General features: G+C 39.5%; 2 protein-coding genes across 4 annotated transcripts in view; both read right to left on the reverse strand.

Moving 5' to 3' along the window:
* Window positions 1–632: 632 nt before the first annotated feature.
* Window positions 633–16004, reverse strand: RAD51 (RAD51 recombinase). 2 transcript variants are annotated; one of them, XM_026115531.2, is made up of 10 exons: window positions 15849–16004; window positions 14490–14603; window positions 13877–14014; window positions 12566–12683; window positions 11914–12005; window positions 10898–10992; window positions 5441–5554; window positions 4482–4611; window positions 4088–4209; window positions 633–3809 (listed from the first exon to the last, which is right to left on the reverse strand). In XM_026115531.2, the coding sequence occupies exons 2-10, from the start codon at window positions 14574–14576 to the stop codon at window positions 3686–3688; spliced, it is 1020 nt and encodes a 339-aa protein (XP_025971316.1). In that variant the 5' UTR covers window positions 14577–14603; window positions 15849–16004; the 3' UTR covers window positions 633–3685. The 2 variants fall into 2 exon arrangements, with proteins under 2 accessions (XP_025971316.1, XP_025971317.1); XM_026115532.2 differs by lacking the exon at window positions 15849–16004 and adding an exon at window positions 14977–14995.
* A 2441-nt stretch (window positions 16005–18445) lies between these two features.
* The window catches only part of KNL1 (kinetochore scaffold 1), a 28079-nt gene continuing 21822 nt past the window's right edge, over window positions 18446–24702 (reverse strand). The window contains exons 16-24 of one of the 2 annotated variants that reach the window (XM_064513319.1): window positions 24606–24645; window positions 24380–24481; window positions 23815–23915; window positions 23423–23491; window positions 23166–23275; window positions 22424–22542; window positions 20985–21107; window positions 20748–20872; window positions 18446–19334 (exon numbers count right to left, since the gene is read on the reverse strand). In XM_064513319.1, coding sequence (XP_064369389.1) covers window positions 20767–20872; window positions 20985–21107; window positions 22424–22542; window positions 23166–23275; window positions 23423–23491; window positions 23815–23915; window positions 24380–24481; window positions 24606–24645 — 770 coding nt within the window. In that variant the 3' untranslated portion in view covers window positions 18446–19334; window positions 20748–20766. Of the gene's footprint in view, window positions 19335–19692; window positions 20873–20984; window positions 21108–22423; window positions 22543–23165; window positions 23276–23422; window positions 23492–23814; window positions 23916–24379; window positions 24482–24605; window positions 24646–24702 lie in introns of those variants that run through there. The other variant, XM_026115527.2, reaches the window with a different exon arrangement.

A 24702-nucleotide genomic window follows, 5' to 3' on the forward strand; every position in this document is an offset into this window, starting at 1 on the left:
ATGAGATCATTACTAGTGCAGAACTATGTACACACTTCTACACACTCAAGCTATTTCAATTCAGCAATAAATTGGTCTTTGCATCTAGACATCAGTTCACACTTAGAAAAAATTGGCTGGATGAATGTGAGCCAGCCTAGTGCGTGCACATGCGCGCGCACACACACACACAAGCACTTTTAAGAATTTATAAGTGAATATCATTTCTAATGATACTCTACTGCCTTGAGAGTAACTTTTGGATTTTTTGGAAACATCAAGAAAAACAAACAGAAAACAAGAAAAATGTTTGAAAAATTAATGTTTCATAGCACTATGTCATAAGCGACTTAAACCCTCTACGAAAATATCTGTCTGTGCAGTTGCTATAGGGATGTCACAGGATAACTTAGAGAAAAGATCTTTAAAAGAGGGTTCTTGAGTTTAAGAGAGAAAAATAAAAAAACAAAAATCCCATGCATTTCAGAGCATAGACCATACAGGAGCTTAGACAATAGGAACAAGTATTTCCTATTCTCTTCCCTTTTGCTTCCCCAACCACAAAGTTATAAATCTTTCAGCTAGCTAAGAGAAGTACTGTAGGCTATTAGAAAAATCAGTTCGCACGCAGAGCATTCTATGAACACAGAAAAGAACTTCAGAAGTAATTTTAGTTGTTCAAAGCCCTAGGCGGGCTACGGAAATGAGCAAATCATTGTTCTATTAGATTGAATATACAGCATTAGCATACAAAGAGATACAAACAGTGGAGGACTGATACAGACATGTCAAAACTTCCCCTTCAAAAATGCACTGAAGAGAAGCAACAGCGCAGAAACCAAGTAAGACATTACAACTTTCTGCTACACTGAAAGTCAAAGCACAAGCTGTCTCCCACCCCCAGCCCCTTCCAAAAGAATGGCATTTATCTCTAAATGATACCAAATGATATTTTGTTTACAAAGTGGATTTTTAAGAAAATGCAGTTGATTGCTGGAAATCATACCAAAGCTGCCAGCTGTGTACTTTTAAGCCTTCATATTAAATAGCTGATCAGATTTGTAAAACCTAAGAGAAATGAACAGTCAGAAGTGCATTTCAATAGGTAATAGTGTCCTCCAAATTGGAATGACTGTACTGCCTGGCAGTGTTCAGAATTCAGTGTGCTAACCTAATACTCTGTTAAACCAGAAGACAGTACTGGTTCCTCCTGAAATTTTTAGCATATTAAAGTTCATACTCAGATGACTTAAATCCTGTGTTTGTATGCAGCTGGAAATATGGTAAGGTCTAGATAAACATTCTAGTTTATACTATGAGCAACTGCAAATGTATTACACAGTTACATTAAAGAAAAAAATCATAAAGGGGCATACTTAAGAGTTTGGATCTTACTGGATACAAGCTGTGTAGTCTCAGTTGCCTTTTCTTAGTTTTATATCTGAGCTGACTACTTCTCAATCTGTTCCCTTACCCCATCTCAGTGTCACCTTATCTCCTGCTCCTTTTTACAGTCCCTCTGCCCGTAGAGTTAGTCCCATGTTTCCGTCCTCACATTTGTTTTTCCTCTCCCCACTTTCTTACTCCTATTCCTCATCTCATTTTCCCAGCCAGTCCTAGCTTTCTCTGGAACAAAAATTCTGGAAGAAACATTCCTCTGCTCTCTGTAGGTCCAGTGATTTTCCCCTTACACATCTGAATCAAGCCAGTTACTGGCAGCAACACAATCCGTCTTTTTCGCCGGTAACGACAGCTGCCATTAGTCTGATTCTTAAACTGGGCCCTGAGCAGGGCATACCCACACACAAAAAGGAAAACTGCAAACATCTAACAAGTGTTCTGGACAGATCAGAACTGACTGTGAGGTCCATGACTTGGTCACCTGTAAGCAAATTTCTGCAGGGGTAGCAAGAGACTTTTCATTGATGGCAGAGACCAGCTCCTGCCAAACTTGTGACTTAAAAAAACAGAAAGACTAGAAATTCTCAAAAAAGAAACAGCTTGGACATTCTTTGGCAGAGGGCATAACATTTCCCTTTCCTCTAGCCTCACTTCTGAAGATAGCTGAAAGTCTTTGCCATTTTTTTCCCCCACAAGAAGTATTGGCCTATTACAGACACTGGCCATGTCAGGTTTCAGCCAGAATGATTAACATCTAGCATGCTTCAGGCAACAACAGGATCTTCTAATTGGCCATGTTAGACAGCAGTAAGCACAGGCAGTACAATCAGATTCACCTACATGCAGGCCAAATGTGAGTAGCAAGCAAGTGCTGAGCCTCTGTCACTAAAAACACCGAACTTCTCAGTTCCTTAACGATAGAGTTCAATGCCAATGTAATCCCCTACTTAACATTTTAGCATGAGTTTTGGTTCCTGAAACTCAGCTGCAGACAATGCTGACAGCAATGGCCAACATGGCCCTTTGTGTATCTTCTGATCAGAAACAGCAGATGCTCCACTGACTGTGCAGAATTTAAGAACAAAGGCATTTAGCTATGAATAAGTCAGTAGACAATTTGGCATTTGACAAGATTTAGTAGTCAGTATGGTGTAAGTGTTTAGATACCTGAATAAATTCAGCTTATGTCTGCTAGCCTGTAAGCCACAGTTGACTCCCACTGTCATATTCTTCACTATTTGTCCAAGAAAAAGAGTGCTGGCAAGGAAAATATTTTTTATTGCCAACCCCTCACTATAATATTATCATCTTTAATCAAGTTTAGAGTAGTTCACAATAGAACAGCTTATATAAAAATACTGCATAATATAAAAGAACTTTTACACTGCTAAGACCTCATCTCAAAAAACTCTTAAGAGACATTTACAGGGCACTTACAACACAGCTGTACTGCACATATCTCTCTTAAACTGAGGAGGAAATGCATTTTGTTAGCGTGACTATGAAGATTAGCCTAGAAAACAAATATTCCAGTTTGAAATTCAGAGGCCACCTATGAAGATTTATGGGGCTTCTACCTACTTGCACATCAGAAATGCCATAGTCTGAATTAACACCTGGTGGAACCCCAGAAACCTGTAATGTCATTAGTGCTTCTCATAGTCCTTTTATTAAAGGCAGATTTCCAGAGAATTGACGAGATACCAAAGATGCAATTCACATGTAAATCAACAGTTCCCCTCAAAAACCAGATGATGCTACAGCACCCAAAACAAAATTAACATAAAGAATATGGATTGTGATCATCAATCCCCACAATATTCTCAAATCCTTACTGCGGAATACCATTCTGCTTTATTTTCTAATTAATCATTAAAACAACCGATTAAGTATTTAAGTCATCACTTTCCATATTTGACAAACCCATCAATCTTACTTTGAATTCACCAAATTATAAACTATTGCCACATATTATCATCTTACTGCACTATGTCCATGGGTAGAATCCAACTGTAGCACCAGCTGTGAGGAAAAATACAAATACTATGGTCCTCTGAAAATTTTCTCAAGAAACCATGTTAATCTAACATGTGACTAAAGCCAAAGAGGGAAAATCTCTTCCAATTACATCTTCAGATGTGTCTCAAAATGTATTCACCTGATGCACCTGAATGTTGAAATGAACGGATTCCTCCATCAGCATTTGAACAGCAGCTGCAGTGGGAAAGCATCTGTAAGGTGCCACAAAGAAAGCAGCCTTTTACAGCCACCAGTGTCAGATTACATGAGAAATGGAAAGCAGTCTTCAGTCTTTAGCATCTCCCACTCCATCAGCATTAATAGCAAACATGGCTTCAGCCTCAGGAAGACAAGGAGAGTCATAAATCTTACATATTCTGGTTTCACCTCGGCCTTTTCGCAGATACAGTCTAATAGGGAGAAGGAAACAAAACAAGTAAGGATGTATAGCTTACTTTCAGTAAATCATTACCATAATCATTAAAATATCAGGTTTTAACTTTTACAAATGCTGTATTAATTTTACTGCAGAATAAATCCCACACTCAGAGAGGCTCTCATTTTTTGAAAAGCAGACTGGACATACTGTTGACAGACTTCACAGAAAACCCCCCCAGAATTTAAAGGTACTTGATTTCTTAAAATCTTCCAAAATAATGCTGACAGAAGATGATAATTATTCTCTTACCTGGTGGTAGAAGCATGTGCTATGATGTTTCCTCCAATAGGTTTTTTAGGATCTGCAGCAAACATGGCAGCTCCATCTACTTGTGCAACTACTTGGTTAGTGATCACAACTGCCACACCAAACTATAAGGAGAGAAGTGAGAAATAAAATTCATTTATTTTCCACAATCTGAAGAAAGAAAGAAAGAAAAAAAAGAGAAAAGACATGCATACACTCCTCCCATCCTAAGTACTGCTCTCCACAACCACTCTATCATGCATCTCAAAACAAAATGGAGGCAGATGCTGAGCAAGCAGAAAACCATCTGTATAAAACTGCTAAGAGAAAGAAATCCAATAATCAGTTCTGTAGAGAGCAAAGCATGGAGGGCAGAGGGAAACAGTTCATAGTTTACCTCATCTGCAAGTCGAAGAAGCATACGCAGAAATCTGGCCAGATGCATCTGTCTAGCTGACAGCTCACCTCTTCCAGAGTAATCTGTTCGGTAAAGGGCTGTGGCACTGTCCACTATCAGCAATGCATAACTGGAAAAGATGAAGTACTTATAAGTATTTCCAAGTATGAACAATGCCTCTGTTTGAATCTGATAGTGCCCAGCTAATTGCAAGGCTGCATAAAGATTTGGATACAAGCTCTTCTCACCTGCCAGCTAGCAGAAGTATTATTTTTAACAACATGGACTTGATCTGCAATGTTCAGACTACTGACCTATACAAAAAATCCCAGTAAACTCAAACAAAGTTGCTCCATGATTAAAAACTTAGATCTATACTTAAGTACTCTGATAAACTAGTCCAAAATATAACGTTTTGACACCCCAGGTATTCTACGGACAGGTTCCTAAACACCTCACACCACCACTTCCTTCCTTCTAAAGGGTTTCATAAATCTTAGTTTTAAACTAAAGCTGTCACACAGGTTTCTTTAGTGCTTGGCATGCTCTAAATCAACTCTTTTTATTCCTGAAAGCCATTATAAACTGGTCTTCAAAATTGTTTCTCAGGATGGCACTTGTTCTTTAAAAAGTAACATCAGTTGTCACAGCTCAAGCCAGTCTCAGTCATCCAACATTTCAACAGAAACAGGTATTAACGCACAGCTGACTGCCAATACAAAAACGTCATTATTTGGATAAACAAAGGCATAATCTAATTTCAGAATAATAAAAACTGCTCTACTGAAGCTACGAACTGAAGAGAGCAAATACATTTTTAAGAAGTTAACTATAAAAGTATTTTGACATTTCACAATTATGTAATCTATACTCTTGCACTTACTTGTCAGCTACAGGTAGCTTTATAATATGACTATGTAACAGCATAAAAATCACTCCATCCAAGTCAATCTTATTACCGTGATTCAGCCATCATTGCAGATGCTTGATACAGGAGCTGGGTCTGATGATCTGTGTTAAAACCTCGAGCATATGCCACATTATCAAGGACGTCACTGCCAGACAAGCCATACCTGCAGAATTCAGTGAGAAAAATCTTAAAGTGACAACTTCATCAATAGTAGTTATCTAGCAGGTTCATATGAAGACTAGATTAAACGCACATTCCTGGGAGAGCCTGGGAGGTTTTCAAAAAAAAAAAAAAAAGACAAAACAAAAGGCAACAGAACGTGGTTATGAAAAAAGGTAATGGCAGAGAACAACTGGAAACCATTTTTAAAGACTATTTTACTGCCTAGGAACAGCAGCAAAGTAGAACATCAGGCATGTTTTCCTCAAAATAAAACTACGAACAGGAAAAATAATCATCATGAAATAGAATACTCTGAATATACCACTGTAACACTAATAAAACACTTTTAGATTCTAAGCAGATTCACGGACAAATTTGGAGTTCTGAATATGAAGTCAAAAGGTAACAGTACTCAACAGCCATCCACCTGCAACTCCTCGGTGTTACATTACCAAAAATACAGATACTTACATTCAGCATCTTGCATTTAACTTATTTATACGGCCCTTTGACAGAGATCCCTTGGAATCTGGAGAACCAGTTGATTACCCTCCTTATATCTGAATTGTAGTAATATTTTTTCCATGAGCGAGAACATACATATCTTGCTCTCATTTTACATTTCACACTAGAGCATATTTTACAGAATCAGAGACTCATTTGAGTTCGGAAGGGACCTCCACAAATTGTCTAGTCCAACTCCCCTGCTCAAAGCAGGATCACCTAGAGCAGGTTGCTCAGGACATTGTTCCAGTCAGATTTTGAACATCTCCCAGGACAGAGACTCCACAACATGCCTGGGCAACCTGTTCCAATACTGGATCACCTCTAGAGTAAAAAAAAACCCTTTTCATATGCTGAAATGGAATTTCCTGTATTTAAATTTGTGTCTATTACCTCTTGTCCTGTCACTGGGCACCACTGAGAAGAGTCTAGTTCCGTCTTCTTTACTCCCTCCTCCAACAGAAACTTATATAGATTGATTAGATACTGCCAAGCCTTCTCTTCTCCAGGCTAAACAATCCCATCTCTCTCTGCCTCTCTCCAAAGTCAGATGCTCCATCACCTTCCCCATGATTGAAGTGAGGCTGACTGCTCTGTAGTTCCCTGCATATGCCTCCTTGTCTTTCTTGAAGATAGGAGTGACATTTGCTTTCTTCTAGCACTCAGGAACCTTCCCAGATTGCCATGACTTTTCAAAAATATTCGAGAGCAGCTTAGCACTGACATCTGCCAGCTCCCTCAGCACTCATGGGTGCATCCTATCAGGTCCCAGTGACTTGTTTATGCCCAGTCTGTTTAAATGCTCCCTAACCTGATCCTCCTCCACCAAGGGAAAGTCCTCCTTTCCTCCAGACAATCACAGTGGATACAGGACCTGGGATTCCTGAAGGCTGATCAGGCCAGTAAAGATCAGAGGTGAAAAGAGCATTGAGCAATTCTGCTTTTGTGTGTTGTCACTAGATCCCACACTCCATTCAGCAACAGACCCATATTTTCCCCAGTTTTCCTTTCGTTGCTGATACACCTGTAGAATCCTTTCCTGTTGCCTTTCACATCCCACACCACATTCTACTCTGGATGGGCTTTGGCTTTCCTAACACCATCCCTCCATGCTTGAATAGTATGGCTGCATTTATACCAGGTCATCTGGCCCTGCTTCCACCTCTTGTATGCTACCTTTTTATATGTGAGTTTTATCAGGAGCTCCTTGTTCATCCATATAGGCCTCCTGCTGCCTTTGCTTGATTGCCTATTTGTTGGGATGGATCATTTTTGAGCCTGGAGGGGGTGATCCTTGAAAATCAACCAGCTCTCCTGGACTCCTCCTCTCTCCAGGGCCATATCCCATCTGATTCTTCCACATAGATCCCTGAACAGGAAAAAGTCTGCTCTCTGGAAGTCTAGCATTGTGATCCTACCTAATGCCTTGCTCCCACCTCTCAGGATCCTGAACTCCATCATCTCACGGTCACTGTTGCCAAGGCTGTCCCCAATTTTCATATCCCTGACAAGTTCTTCCTTGTTTTTATGAATCAGATTCAGCAGAGCATCACCCCCCTCATTGGTGTTTGATCACCTTGATCACCTGCATCATGAAGTTATCATCACTGCACTCCAGAAACCTCATGGACTGTTTGCATCCTGCTGTTTTGCCCCACCAGCAAATATCGGTGTGGCGCAAGTCCCCCATGAGGATCAGAGCTTGCAAACACGAGGCTTCTTCCAGTTGTCTGAAAAAGGTCTCATTTACTTCCTCCTGATCAGGCAGACGCCCACTCCAATGTCATCCTTGTTGGTCTGTCTGCTAATCCTGACCCATAAGGTCTCAGCTGGCTCATCATTCATCTCTATGCATTCCTGCTGCTCTTTTCCATAAAGGGCAACACCCCGTCCTTGCCTTCCTGGCCTGTCCTTTCTAAAGAGCCTGTATCCACCCATGGCAGCACTCCAATCATGTGAGCTATCCCCACACACCTCTGTGATTGCAATGAGACTGTAGCCCTGCAACTGCATGCAGGCCTCTAACTCTTCCTGTTTGTTCCCCATCTTACAGGCGTTAGTGTACAAGCACTTCAGAGAGATATACTCAAAATGTCTACATAAAGCCAATTAAATATAGAGCAAGTATCAACAAGTTCATTGAGTGCAGGAGCACACATCAATGGACGTAAGTGCCTGTTCTGTTGAGAAGACCTCCCAGTATGAGAATACAGTGACAACTTAGAAAAGTGTTGCAAGATTCTATCTGAAGAACCAGAGGTCAAAAGGGTTCCCCAGTGAAGGACAACAACCATCTACAAGGAAGACTTTTACTTACATTATTCCTTTTTTCACAGCTGGACACCTAATTTCTCCCTTCCTAATTCGTGTAGAGGTTAGACTCCTTGGCGATGTATAGCTTTGAAAAGTACACTTTTAGAACCATAGCTCTCTATTAATTTTGTTACTAGCCTTACTAGGCTGGTGACACCTCATGTTTGAAGGTGAACAATAATCAAGCCTGACTAAGGTTCTGAAACAAGGCCACTTTGAAATAGTAGGCATCGGAGATAAAAGTCAAGGGTCCTAATCAAACACTTGACAAATCAGTAAACTACAGAAAGGAATGAGTGGAATGACATTTAGCCTCCATCCTGGCTAACTTTATGAAAAAGAGTGAGCGCTGAAGAGATGGAACTGACTGGAAGAGGTACTCTCTGTATACAGCCATGTACAGATACTCTCTTACAGGTGTAGCCTGAACATCATCATTTCACCTTCTCATCACTGCCAAGAGGTGTTTTTTGCCATATATCTGTCTGTGAAAGGAATTTGGGAGCATTCCTGTACTTGCTCCAGGGAAAGCCAGCAGGGTTAGACCAAATCTTTAAGAGTCAACAGGATTCAGTTGGTCCTGTCCCCCGCTGATTAGGAAGTGCACATTTCCTTCCAGCAGCAGATCACTGAGGGTAATGACTTCCTGGAGAGGGACAATAACAAAATAGTTGGGGGAATGGAGAGGAAGGAGAGAGAGAGAGGAATAGTAACACCAGATGTTTGCAAAGTGAACATTTGTAAATCAAATTAACTTCTAAATACTGCATAAAAAGTCTTCTGATGAGACTTTGCCTTCCAGTAGCAAATCAAAATCTAGTACTGATCCAAGTCTTCAGATTACTATTTTTCAATGACTTGAACTTACTTCATTTAGGATAGCATGTTGATTATGTCATCTCCTTCTAGAAAGTAAAGGAGGCATCTCCTGTGGGTCAGCAGATGTCATATCAGTTTGATATCAAACCTTACTTGATTTTTCTAGCTATAGTCATGGAAAGGTGTACGAATACCGGCATTACATCATGTAACTGTGCTACTGCTACAAAGCAGCAGTCCTATCCTTTCAATCCCTCTGCTTTCTGCTGCTCATTCTTGTGTCCTCCTTTGCACCAGCACTAGCAATTTATGCTGCACTGCAGTGAACCACATTTTGGCTACTTGAAGGAAACTTGACAATTAAGTCTTACTCCTGTAAAGGCTGGGACACAGTAAAAAAAGGAGGAGAGCTATTTGCTCTTTAAACTAGGAAATTTGAAATCTGTATAGTACAAACATTTTAAAAACAGGTTAAAAAATAAGAAGTATGCACACAGAACCCGTAAAAACTGTGAACCTAAATCAGATCAGCAAGATGAAAGTAGAAAAACAAGCTAACTGATTTTATTGTTGAATCTTTGCAGAACATCCTGGCCTCTGTATTCAAATCAGCTCAGCCTTTCTGCATAATTTTGGCTTGCAGCTTAGAAACAATTAGTATTCATCATCTTATTATTTCCAGAAGTGCACAGTTTACTGATACTCCAATTCTAAACAGTATCTAGCTGGAAACACTTTTAAAACTACCAGATCACTGAAATTGTTAGTCTGATGCTTAGGCCCCAAATTCAAACTGAATAATTGCATTCTGCTTCCCTGAAATTCCTCTCCTACTTCAGTCAGGTATGATAGGCTTCACATACCATCCCAAACTGTCAGTCTAACGTTGATGCATTTCAGTGATTGATAAATACGGCAAGACAAATATTATACATCAACCTCAGTTCACTGAAGTTACATACACACTTTGATATTTCACCAAAACAATTATCACATAGAATTAAGGCCCATGGAAGCAGTATTTTAATTCTGAGAAATTCTAAAGACCAGAAATAACTTCTTTGCCTAACAGATGGAACCAGCACTTCAGGATTTTAAGTCTAACCAGAATCTTTATGAAGACAGCAGAATTTTTGTTGCCTTCAAGAAATTTGAGTAATTTACACTTTTCAATTTGCATACACAGCATTTAAGAACATTCTGAGGCAGAAGCAGATCAGAAAACACCTTTTCAGTAGGACAGTGGATGCTCTTGTACTTTTGAACAAAAATCAATTTCCAGCTGCTGCTGTGAGGAGCTTTTCACACAGGAATCTTTTTTTCCAAGGTAATTCTATTGACAGAATTTATGTAGAATCTTTGAATGTATCACACTAACAGTAAAACTGAATTGGAAAGGGACACTAAGAAGTGAAGACCTTATACTCCAGGGACAACGATGCTAGTGGTTATCACATCTAAGTACAATTCAGAAACTTTATCTATAAAATACAGCTAACGAAGTGTTCTAAAGTGCTTCTAGGCAGGCAGGCTGCTAGAATGAGGAGAGCTTTTGTAGGAACAATTCTTACTGCAACAGTCCAATTAATTTAAGGAGCCAGGCTGACATATACTGTGATCCTCATTAAGTAACTAAATTGTCCCATTGTGAGCAAAGGCATTCCTTTTTTTGACTAGTGCTAATTTACTTCTGTCTGTAAGTACAAACCTTTCAGCCACAGCAAGAAGACGTTCTGGACGGAAAGTGCCTTCTGTGTCAATATACATAGCTTTTCCTTCACCACCACCTCGGTCAATGGGAAGCTGAAATAAAGAGCAAAGGAATGAACATGGACTAGGATAACAACAAATAACCCAGTTATTGCCATGTGCCCTCAACTAATATTAATACAGTAAACAACATACCAAGTCTACAGTGACTACAGTCACATTTATCTGGAAAATGTGAGAAGCCAGTGACAGAAAGATTCACGTTTCCAATCTAGATACCTCTGTAAGGAGAACAAATGCTCAGCTTTGACCTGGTATGTCCAGGTGCCCAATGGTTTTAACTAAGTCATCAAATTGCACCCTCTAGAAATTAATATATACCCACTATTATTTTTTTATACTAAGACTAGAAATGAGTTAGATAACTTACTGTTTGATAACAAGAGTCAACAGAAGGATTTTATGAAAATAAAGGGAAGTAAGCTTAGGATATGCTAGAAAAAAGCAACTGGCCCAAAAATATGGTTGGACCAAATAAATTTCATCCCTCTTTTCTGCAGTCTTGGTGATGAGAAAGGTTCTCAGCAGTCTACAATGCCTGAAGAGAAATCAAATGCTTCTCTGTATTTAAGACCTAAAACTAGGCTATGAGGCTGATGTGTATTAATTTTTGTTGTCAGAATATTATGGAGAGAAAAAGCTACAAGGTATACATCAAATACAGAAAAAAAAAATCACAAACTTCATCGGTACTAAAGTAATCCTAGTACATAGAGGAAGCATGAAACAAAAGATCTTAGCAAGTTGAGAATTCAGTTAATGGTGCTGCAAAGGCTTTTGAGGACACTTCCTGAACAGATAAAATATTCAGATTCTTTGCAACAGCCATTTAGATGCATCACATTTGTATTGTTAAAAAAAGTGCACAAATTAGCAAATAGCCAAAAGCTATGTTGTCTGAATACTTGATTTATTAAAAGTCTGAATATGCAATTAATAAAGTGGACTACTCACTTGACAGGTTACTGCCAGGGTATGACACAACTGCGTCTTTCCAGTACGAAATTCGCCAAATAACTCCGTTATGGACCCTGTTTCTATTCCTCCTTAAGAAGGAAGCGGGGGGGGGAAGCAGAAGATGATCACATACTTTAAACAGATAGACCATACATATACAGAGACTCAGTTAAACGCATGCTTTGGCTAAAAGTGATCATCTAAGTTTCAAAACTCTGATTGGAGAAACCAGTTTTCACACTGAGATTTGTTCAGGCTGTAAATAAGTTGCAGTTCATGTTGCAGTTCAGGTAAGTATATTTTTTGAACACGCTGAAGAGCTGAGATGACTTTTTTTGTTTTTTAAACTACAACTAGGGATGGGGAGCTGATTATACCTGTTTTTGTTTTCTTGGAACAGACTAAAGAATAGGCCAAACGGGAAAGATCTGAAGTGATCAACTCTAGGTTTATGTGCCATGACCGAAAGTTTTCAAAACTACTGCTGCAGCTTGTTAAAGAGAATTGATTGTGATACAAGAAAGAAGTACTAAGGAGATTTTAGTTCAACCAGCAGATGTATTCTTATGTTTTTTTGTGCAAGTAACATGTCTGGTATAGAAAAAAAACAGATAATGAAGGTTAATCAATAAAGAAATAAAATTCTTACCTTGAAGAAGTTTATCAAGTTCTTTGGACCCCGTGGTGATCTGGATGATCTCTGACCTCCGCTGATGGAATTCTGTTGCTGTAGTAAAACCCATTGGAACGAGTTTAGCTGCTTCGGCCTAAAGAAAACCAAACTAAGTATCGTAAGGAATGTTCATCCCGTTCATTTAACCCCTCTAGTAATTAGTATTGTAATTTTCTGTTTTATGAAATCAAGAGACAGCTATAAAATTCAATGCATACATTTTGTTTTATAGATCACTGTGATTACTTGGTATCTTTGAACAGAACTGACGTTCTGTTCAGAGAAAAAGCTTCCACACCCCTTCTGTACATCTTACAGAAATGCTCCTCCCCTCCCCTTAACCCGCCCTTGGGTTCAGTTCTGTTCATGTGAAACTAGAAATACTTAATAACATGTATGCCCATCCTAGGAATGTTATTTTCCTCATAGCAAACAAAAGTAAGTAAAATATTGGAGTTAAATATTCTGCTAGCTCAAATTTAAATACACAGGAACTAGTCCTGCAGAAACTCCACATTCCGAGTTAGAAGACGCTATGAGATTTCAACTCAGGGTTCGCTCTCAATCCCCCAAAATCAGCTGCAGACGTCAAGATGCATACTTAGCTGAGGTACACAATTAACAAACTTGAGAAGAACACAACACAAGAACAACTGTACTGGGTCACATCAGTGGTTCACCACCCAAAATGCTACGCCTTGACAGCTGCCCACAGCAGAGGCTTACGGAAAGAGCATAACAAACCAGGGAACAAGGGTCTGACTCTATATCTGGTAACTCCTCTTGCTTCGGTTAGTGAGCTTCTTGATCTGAATGTTGCCCCATTAACACTGTACTTAGCCCTTTGCGTATGTATCTTTTTGAACGTGTTGTTTCTTTTTAACCAGTTCATGCTACAGACATCCACAATGTCTTAGGACAAAGAGTTCTGTACCTTAATTATATCCTATACCAAAAAGTACTTGCTTTGCTTTAGGCCTGCCTATCATAAACCTCTTACCAAAAAAATCCTGAACTAGAAATAATACTCATCTTGGCCATATTCTCCAAACCTTCCACAATTTTTACAGACCTTTTTAGTAGTCCCTTCCAATTTACTTCTAGAAGCTAGTCCTAGGCTATTTTGTCTTTCCTCATAAAAAGGTCAGTCTGTATCTCTGATCCTCCTTACTGCCCTTCTCAGGATATTGTTAACTGAGACCTTCCAAGATTACTGAAACAGTTTGAGCCAGCAGCCATAAGATTTCCTGGAATTTGGGGGTTAAAGCTTTTGCAAAACATCCTTACCAGGATTTTTTCAGCTTTGGCTTCACTGATACCTTTAATATTTAGTAACTCCTTCTTTGGTGCATAAGCAACAGCCTCAACTGTGTGAAATCCAGCTTCTTCTAACTTCTTCACATCATTTGCATTTATACCACATTGCTGAAAGGGAGGTGGGGGGAGAGAAGGAAAAGACATATGAAACTCTCAGACACAAACACCCTCATCTAACTTCCACTGAATACCTTCAGCTGCCTTCAGCAGATTTGGATCAAGCTCCATTATTACAAGGCAGCATACTGAATGTTACTTCCCTATTCATTTATACACAATGAACCATGAAATAAATCCCTTTGCCAGTGCAATGCTTGCATGAGCCATTAACTACATAGATGGCATAGAACAGGCAGCTGATGTTGTTCTCTGTCTGGTTTAATAGATACTGAACATGACCAATACGTGCTCAGGAAAGGATATGCAGCAAAGCAAAATAGTACAAAACATAACTTTAGTATGTTTTTTTCCAACAAAACACAAATAAGAATTTAGCAACACAATTTGCAGATGCAACTTGTATTTAAGGAAAGAGATTAGTAGCTTTCTTGAGAACTTACTCTTGAGCTAACTTTTGACATACCTCTAACCTAGATATGAGCTGTGGCCCAAAGCTCTCTTCTTCTGCAGATGTATCTGCATTTGCTTCGTATTGCATCTGCATAGCCATTGTATCAGATATTCAGCACGGTCCTCTCTGGAAGAAAACCAAATAACGTTGTTATGCAACATACACCATTCAAACAATTATATGTGCCAATTGTTCCAAAATATGTTAACAGATCATGCAAAGCAATACGCGACAGCTTTCTCCCCATCCTTATCTCTTAGCTTGTGACATGAGTGCTATAAGAAATATCTCTTGTGTGCATTCCACTGTAGTATAAACATCATAAAGAAAACAACCCAAACAACTCTTAGGGCACCTAATAAGAAATAATAAGAGGTTTAACAGAGAATTCCAGAATATTTTTAGGAGTAAAATAGTGAAGATTTCTTCACAGGATTGTTCATTAATAAATTTACTACTATTATCACAATCTCATTTTAGCACAAAGTTATGCAGTCACCTTAGAAGATCAGACATATTCCTTTAGCCTGGCACTTGACATCATAAGTTGATTATTTCCAGAAGACTGTCCTTGTGTCAACCACAAATGCTAGTACCTTGCAAAAGTTTGAAGCAAGCTTTAGAGCCTCCCTTTGTACCCTGCTAATACTGTAGCGCATAAGCGCCACCCTTCCAAACACCAAGCAGAGGAACACGACACAGGTCACAAGCAGCTAAGAGTGCATCACTGTATGGAAAGTTATGTGCTCTTCAGCAGTAACATTCCTCACGCCGCATGACGTTTATCTTGTGGAGTTGGTAGAAGCTAGATGTAGAAATCACTAAACAGCATCTAACAGATACAAATTGCCCATACAGAGCAAAAGGAGGCCTCAAGCAGGAACACAGCAGGAGCAATTACACAATATCAGCACAAAAGTCCACTTAGTCCAGTATCTTTTTACTCCAGAACAGGCAGCAGAAATCCACACTAAGCATATGGGCTATAACCCATCTCCCACAGCTCATCCTAATCTTTAGCGATCGACCCCTCAAGTGTGGCACTTTGTAACGCTCCTGGCTTGTCCACCATTAAGGCAACGCTGTGTATGCTTATGCAGGCACTCTCACACTGGCGGGGGGTTGGGGGGGGGGGAGGGTAAGGGACGAAAGGCTCCGCAGCGCCAGCACTTTCCTCCCGGCTTTATTTTGTAGGTCGTTTCAACGGACGGTGTTTTTCCTCAGATTTGCCTCACGCAACGCCCCTCCCCCGCCCGAGGCCTCCCTCCGAGCGGGGCCGGGCCGGGCCCTGCCGGCCCCTCGCGAACCGGCAGAGGGGCAGAGAAGCCGGGGGAGGGGGGGCCGGGCTGCCCCCCGCCCTCCTTCACTCACCCGCGGCGGGGCCCGGCCCAGCTCGGCGCCGCTCCCGGCCGTTACGCGCGCGCGGCGCTCGCCGGTTCGGAGGAGCCCGCCACCGCGTCACGTGACGGCGCGCGCAGCACCTTCCTCCCTCCGCCGCGCACGCGCAGCTAGGCGGGAGCAGGGGGCCGGGCCGGCGTGCACCGGGCCCCGCCCCCGCCTTAAAGGGGCCGCCGCCGTTAACCTTTGCTGGAAGGAAAGAATTTTTTTAAGGATTTCTCCTCCTCTTTGTTAGTATCAAGCATAAGGATGAGGCAGAGCAGTACCCTGTTGCTACAGACGTTGACAGGAAACAATTCAGACACTAGACAATGCAGCATAATCAGAACAGCAATCAAAATAGACCCAAGATTTTAAAGAGATATGGAGCTAGGATTAAAGCTAGGACAGCATGTACAAAAGTAGATCAGAAAGGCCTAGTGGAGGCCCAGCAGGACTTCGGAGACTTTTGAGTCGCTTCGGTGCTAGCGTGGAACGCGTTAAACATGGACAAGGGGGCCAGGACACCCAGCAGGTTCCCCTGGGGTTCCACCTCGCTGCTGCAGCAAGGCCTGAAAAGAGCCTGCGCTCGCTCCAGGCTCCCATTATATGAGAAGTAGATTTTCAGAGAATCTATTGCCAAGCTACATAATCGATCGTGGATGGTGGAGGGAGAACCAGCCCTGTGACACGGCTGAAAGAGAGGCCTGCAGGCATAGAGGACCCCATCCCAGCAAAGTGCTTAAGATCATCATAAATGCTGTCAGGTGCATGCTGAGCATGACAGAAGGCAAAAAAAAAAAAACCCTGTCTCATCCATTATGGACGTTACAAAAGAAAAAAAGGTTTCCTGGCCTTAGGTGATAGGGCGTATGTGCCTGTACTATGAACACGTGTAAACAAACACTCAAAATACATATTGAGACTATGCACATGTTGTCTGAAAAGCGGATTCGTTGCCCGGTATGCAATAAGCCAATAATTACACACTCAGGAGAGACATTTGTTTATTTATTTCAGAGTTGCACAAGCCTGGGTGCTCGGTGGTTTCCCACAAATCGAGCACACCCCCCCAACTTTTCAAGTAGCATTTATACAAACAAATTGCCAGATTTGCAATTTTCCCTTTTACACTGATTGGTTAGTGATTGCTTCATTCCCCGGGTCCCACCCCCTGTCTCTCAAGGTGCTGATGAGGGGAGATCAATTAACACTGCCCCAGCAGGGACAGTAGGTGTTATCTCCCAAAGTCCTGACAAGGGGGAGATAGTCCAGACCCCTTAATTAACTTTGTTTCAGCAGTGAGAGGAGGCTTTGCTTCCCAAGGTCCTGGCACCCAAGCAGGCCTTATTTCAAAGCCTTGACATCCTCCCTTTCGGAGAGTGGGGCACAGGAATGCAGACTGCTTGTAACTCCCTTATCTTTCCAGCCTGCACCAGCTCTGGGGCCCTTTCTTACTGAACTAGGAGTGCGGCCTAAGACTTCAGCAAATTTAGCTACTCATGCTAAGCAAGTGTGCGGATTTATTTCAGCTACTCATGCTAAGCAAGTTTTATACTTAATGTTAGAAGTTATCCTGATCTACCTACTTCAAACATTCTTTCTGAGCTTCCCAGGGTTGTCTTGTAACACACATATTGAGACGTATAAACAGGAGAAACCCCAGGTCGAGATGTCCACACATCACTGCAATGTTGTCTACGTGACGCTCGTACTGACCTTTGCCAGCCCAGAAGCAAAAAGCCCAGAGAACAGCACCCAATTGGCATTTGTAATTGAAATGCTGTAACCAGTTGTGTTAGGAACAGCCAGTAGGCCAAAAAAGGCTAAGGGGAGTTTACAGCTGATAGCAGAAAATGGCTTTTTTATTCTAGAATCCCAGGCAGACCTGAAGAGAGCTTCCGGTGACTTAACAAGACAACAGAGCCATCTCTTGATGAAAAAATATCGAAAGAAGCTTTTATAGATGTCTACAGAAATATAAATATACTTAGAGATCCTTTTCCCACTCAGAAGTTTTTTCCCCATAGTTCTTAACCGCAGTGGGCTTAGGTGTTGATAGCTTCTGTTGATAGCAGAACTGCTAGGAGAGAGGTTACGATATATTTTGCAGAGTTTGCATTTAGAAACATAAACCTGTTTTAACAATGTGAAGCAATGGCGCCCTTTAAAGAATTGGGTTTGCAAATGGTAGATGCCCTGGACTTGGAGAGATGGAGGTACAGCAAAAAGGTTGATTCAAGATCTGAATTTTCCTTTGGGTTTCTGAGCTAACACTTGCTGTAGCACTAGATTATCTTTCCCTCTTATTCTAAATTGCAAAACTGATCAATCACTCATTTTACTTCTGGAGAGTTTTTAAAGCATTGCTGTGTGCTGTTTAAACAAATATGATCTCTTACTAGTATTTCAGTCCTCTATCCAGATTTTGGGATGTTTCCCATGAAAACTAAGGTTGGGAACATGAAAAGCAGAATATTACTAATAGTGCACAGTAACTGCATCCTCATTATTTTACCTTTTGCCAATCAAGCAATTTAATATGCACTTCCATATGTATTTAATAAAACAAAACAGAGACCACAAGAGAATAAATGCTTTTGCATTTATATATACAGAAAGATATCAGTCCCAAGTCAGCAATACCGAAGACCATAAAAGATCATTTTCCCATAACATACTAAAACTTGGATATAGTTGACATTCTCTTGGCATTCACACTTATACTTGGGCAATTTTAGATGCTCATGGATGATCTCTAAATTTCCAACAACAGGTGCTTCAAATTAAATTCAATAAAACAATGTGTGCTATTATTGATAACCATAAGTTAATCCTTAAAAGAAAGCCATATTCAAAACAACATTCCAACTGTGTTAGGAGGAAAACATGATAGTGCTCATTCTTTCACAGCTAATATTATATTACCAAAAATGAAATAAATAAGAATTGTCATTTGTAATTTTTTTTCTAGAAAGTAAATTAATTCTTTCAAAGTAATTCACTTCTCCTCCCCGCCCCATCCTTAAAGAGGTACAGCCATAACTTCCAGAGCTGTAATCCCAGCTTTACACCTTGAATCACAGTGGATTGCTGAAAAAAGTAAGAGTTGTGTAAGATCTCCAGATTTCTGATTGAGCACTGGTTATAACCACCACTGTGTGAGAAAAGGTTTAAAAATGGAGTTCTCATCATAATTTGACTTGAAAAATAATATAATTTTTGTAAATATATTATCTCTATGGAGATTTTAACAGCAATACATCAAGTCTGAGGCACTACAAAGGTAAGGGAATTTAGCCTATAGATGAGACATGCTGTAGGCTTTAATTCCTAAAGCCCTAGGGGGAGTTTTAAAAAGTCTGTGCAGTATCAATTAAACATAAAATTGGAATTACTTAAGTGCTGCCACAATCCTTTTCCTCTGCAGATGCGTGGCTTTTTGTTTATTCTGTTTCATCTGGCACACTTGGAAACATGCTGAAAGAAAACAATAAACAGGATAATGCTTATGAAGTACTACTGGAGCACCCTCTACTGGTTAATAATACTTAATATTAAGAAACTTAAGAAAACCTTAAGAAACTTGAAAGTTATTTTAGGTATAGTATCCAAGTCATTTGTGACTTTGGCACTATTTTAAAAAATAAAAATGTCCTGTGAGAGTCAGATCATAGAAGACTAACACTAGGAAATGAGAGTGAAAAATGCAAGTTCATGTTACGAAAAGTCCTCTCAAATAGCTATCAAAGGTATTTCAATAGTAGTAGGCGAATTTTCAGTCAAAAGTTTGTTTTAAATGGAGCAATTGATTATCACAATTGAAAAAAAGAAGAAATAGCAGTAATTCAAATTTTTAATGAACTTCCACCTTCCAAATAGAAGGAAAACAATGAAAAAAAGACAACAATATATAAACACACACATGAAAACATTTTAAAATGAACATATTTTACAGAGAGACAAAAATTGTCAGCTGCCTACACCAAATGGAGAGCTAAGAATTGCTAGGCACTTCAACACCATAAATCCAGTCAGGGTTAGCTCAGTACCAAGAGCTCAACCTATGTTACAGACTATACAAAAGCAACCTGGACTGCACCAAGGACCTCTCAGATACCTCCTGACTTTAAATAGCTCAGTCTCCCCACTACAGTTCTAACTCATTACAAACTCAGGCAGTGTACCAGAAACAAGGGATAGACTAGCACTGGACAGAGAGCTATACACAGAAGATCAGAACATAGTTCCAAGTGGAAGGGCTCACACAGCTTCAACTCGATGGCTTTGAGTCTGCTGCACTACAAAGTCTCTGGTGCGGCACAGGGTTCTGTAGCCTTCATGACAAGTCTTTTCAATTCTGATGGGCGAACTGGCTAGTTATTCTACATTATTTGGTTAATCAGAAGCCAGACTATAGTTTCTGATTTTGGGGGGAGAAGTTCCAGGAAAATGATTTAAAAATTTAAAGATGTGGTATGTTAGAATGTGAAGTAGTAGTGGAGTTATGAGAGTGAAAGAAGTAAATTCCAGTCAGATAAATTTGGAAAATACTGATCAGTGTTTTATACAAAAGCTTTGTACATCCATCCAGAACAAAACTGACATGCTACTTCAGAAGACTATCCATACTAGGGAAGACTATAGAAGGAGCCAAGACCAGCAGGCTGGATTAATAAAAGACATAAGAAACTCTTCCTCCTATGCTTTAGACACAACTGCATTTATCCTTTGGCCTAAAAGAGAAGCTTAGGGCTTACACTGAGCATCCTGGATATCAAACAGTTATTAGACAAGATTCATAAAGAGCTGAGAAGCTAACAGCATTCCTATTTCAGTGAAAGAGCTGTAAATTCTTCTAAGAGTAGAGCCAAGGGATATCCAGTTTGACACCTTCAGTCCTGCATGTGAATCATCTGGGATCTTGGAGCAGATTATGATGAATCAAGCTGACCATTCTCCGCAAATAGTGGTAACCAAGTGGTACCTTGGACAGGACAGCAGAAATCTCCTCCTCTCTGAGAAAGATAAAATTATTGCATGAGTTTGAGAGGATAGAGAACATTTAATTCACTGTCCCTAAGATTTGAATCTTAAGTTATATGGAGTGGTTCTTTTTGTTGAACTCACCCAATGTTCCCAATTTGGTTTTGGACAGTAAAAGGCAGTGAAGCAGATGGGTAGTTGGAGGACAAAGACAGGGTCAATTCAAACTTTGCAAAAGCTGTGGAAGTTGAGAACAAAAGCTTCACTCTGTATGAGAAATAAAAAACAAACAAAATCAATACAAAATGTTCAAATGTACTGCTACCTCCTTTGAATTATGTTCCAGATGTGAAAACAAATGACATAACAAATGCAACAACCTCACTAATTTCTAAAGCGTTCCAGCATAGCCTAACACTAACTTTAGGTTAGTGTTAGTTAGATAAGGTTAAAAGTACCTTTCCACTCTGAATTAGAATACAACCCCCCAACTTTCCTCACAGATGAAGTTTCATGCATAATTCTCAGCAGAACCTTTTAAAAATTATGAAAGGAAAATATAGACTAGTAATCAACAATGATTTGTAGTTAACATAAAACATTTTTGAAGCAGGACTAATTCACTTTCAATTCCGTAATTCTAAGTTTGTTTCATAAATTCAGTGCTACTTAAGTCAGGCCAAATTTCTATCTAGCACAGTACTCTGCCTATGACAAGGTCCAGGAAGGACAGAATTGAGTCTTTTTGCAAATAAGGGAGAAACTGTCACTGAGCACACAATGCTGAGGAAGCAGATACATTGGGATAGTGTAAAACAGGGCAAGCATACAGCAAGTCTTTCCTAGGTGAATATCCCACAATTTGCAGCTGCCTGAGCATGGGCTGTAGAGGCACGTTTTTGTTGGCTTAACTAAATTTAGCTTTTATGGGACTTTGGAGATGCTGTAAAAGAAAGCTCTTGCAAAAGCTACTACAAATTTAGAATAACATCTGTGGACAGACATGGCATCAAGGCATGCAGAGAAAGGGTTAACTGGGCAGTCCTTAGGTAAGGATATACATCACTAATAGAATGATGAAAAAGGGATTCTGAGATGAAATATTTATCATGTTCCACTGGAGAATGCCACAAAATGAGGAAGTAATATGGGAAAATGAAAACTAAAGAAAATAAACAAGTACATTAAGCCTTCAAGGACTATTTCTACTTGGCTGAAGCAAACTGAAAATTAAGCCTATTATAACGAAACAAAGCACAAAGCTACAGGTAAACTCTTGGTTCTGCTTCCTCTGAATTGCTACACTCTGGCCTAATGATTTAGGTGAGAGATTTAAGTGAAAACAGGAAAGCACCAAGTAAGGAGAAAAGATGTAATAGTTAGGAAACTGGCTGAATCAAAAACCAGCTCTATGCATTTGGATATTATTGTTCAATTTTATTAAAAAAATATATATTGTTAAAAAAGTTACCTAAAATCTCAGTTTCAGGAAAACCAATTTGAAATTAGTTCAAAGTTTTATTTGTGATTATCTACAGACACTTTTTGAAAGACTAGTGCAAATTATATATCAAGTTACTCACTTTGTGTCGTCGATATCTGTCTTTAGAAGATTAAATTTTCCACCCCATCTCTCCAGAAATTCAATCTCCTCTCCTAAGACCTTACAACGACTCACAACCAAAGAGATGTCATGAAGCACCTAAGTGGGCAATCAGAAAAGCAATCACACTGGAAATCAGGCTGGTAAACTGTATGACATTTTAAAATGCAGTTTATGCTGGAAAGTATAGAAAAAGTGTAGTTTATCTGCTATCTCAGTTTGGATGTGGAAATGAAATTATACAAGCATAACAACAAATAAACATTTGTTGCTTTAAGTTTCTCCCTCTAGCATTTTCTGCAGGGGTACACAGATATGCAGGAATGCCAAGTTTGGTTTAGCAATTTAAATCACTAATTCTTTAGGAAGCAGAATAGTATTCAGCTCAATTCTTTAGTTCTGCTTGTACCAGTCACAAAAATGGATTTTAAAAATCACTAAAGCAGGCAGACATTAGTTTAGAATTATTTTAGAGTTCAAGTACAATCAAATGTTCTCAATGAATGGCAAAAGCATACTTAAATTACAGGTTTTAGGAGTCTTGCCTTCTGGGACAGGTTCTTCTCCTCTTAACTCAGGATATTTATTCATTCACAAAGCTGATTTTGGTTTGCATTGATGAAGCATTCAACAAAATGGGTTTTTTTCCCCTCAGCATCAGCCCTATTCTCTGTGACAGAAGAAATTCCCCACTTTTCCAGAGTGCTTTCCTAGAACATTACCTGGGGCAAGTAGTGTAGTGTGGGGCACCTTTCCTGCCAGCATCCCTGACTTTCAATAAACTGGAAGATGAGTCTTTGGACTAAACGTGAGGAAAGTGGAGCTCTTTCTTCTGTAACATAAAAGACAAACACGCTGCTGACAGTCTTTTCAGAGCCATGTAGTAACGCATCGGCAGATAAAACACACATTTACAGATATCATCCCAAGAACAGTTAACCAGGGCAGCTACTTTCAAGCTACTTGAAAAAAATCTTACCATCCAGGAGGGATTCAAAGCTCATGCTAACTATCTTTCTGCAGGGATTTTCACCGAAAACTTCACCATCTGAGAATTAAAAAAAAAAAAAAGCATTTAACAAGTAATTATTTCCATACTTAGTTATGGAACCCTTTCAATTATTCAAAGGCTCACAGCTCTTCGTCTTCAGCAACAGCTACTTAATACATACATTTTGAATTTTTATAGAAAGCACCGATTCCCATATCCTAAGCCACAATTGCTCATATCTCTCAGTTTACATGCTCCCACTAGATTTTATTCTATTTCCCCTTAATGTCTTCACAGACTAAGAGCCTTTGTGTTTCTATTATATAACTATTTAAACTTTCGAATTCGTAAAATGAAAACTTACAAATTTTTCAACTTACCTATTAGTGATCCAAAGACTACTGTGAATTCAATAGAATCATAAAGAAAAGTAAAGACTGCCTGCTGTTCACTCCATTCACTAATTTCCCACTCACTGAAGCTGAAAAGGAGAAAAAAAAAAAAAAAAAAAAAGCTAAGTTTCAACCAACCAAACAAAATTAACTGAGAGATGAAGGTCAGAGTATTAAGTACACTTGCAACTCTTACATAATATACCAACTATCCTCTCACTTCCTAACAGAACATAAAAATCTATGGGAGATACAAGCATAAAACTCTTGGAAGACTTGAAAATTTTTCTTAAAGTGTTCATTTTGGAATGAGAGAATAGTTGGATGTAGAAAGACTTACATAAAGTGTCACTGCAAAATCCTTAATTAAAAAAAATAAAGTGTATCACATTGAAGTTCACTTAATCTTTATTGCTCATCCTGCGTTACCAGTTGATGGGCATCCAAAGATGTGCCAAATTAAATAAGAAGTAAAAACAAAACAAAAACATTAATATACAAATGTGAGGACTCAGAACCAATAAAAAATAAAACTTGAAGGTCCTTTCCATACTTGTATGCCTCCAGGAGTTCCTGGCAGCTTTTTTCTTTCTTCTGTAGATGGTTTATCTCAGCAAGCACTTGCTCATTCTGAGTCTCCAGATCTGACAGATCTCTGCAAAGATAAATCAGGTGCTCCTAAGAAAGCAAAGCTCACTGATTAAAAAAGAAAAAGAAATCTCTAGTACCTGAATGTACAGTGATTTTTTAAAGCTCCTTATATCCTCTTTAAGTCTTACCTTTGAAGCTCCTCTTCTTGGGCTCTGAGGGTTTCCAATTCTAAGAGAAAGGAAAAAATAAAAAGTTATGACAGATCAAAGCAGCAGAGAAAATCCT

The sequence above is a fragment of the Dromaius novaehollandiae genome, chromosome 5, assembly GCF_036370855.1.
Source record: "Dromaius novaehollandiae isolate bDroNov1 chromosome 5, bDroNov1.hap1, whole genome shotgun sequence".
Classification (NCBI taxonomy): domain Eukaryota; kingdom Metazoa; phylum Chordata; class Aves; order Casuariiformes; family Dromaiidae; genus Dromaius; species Dromaius novaehollandiae.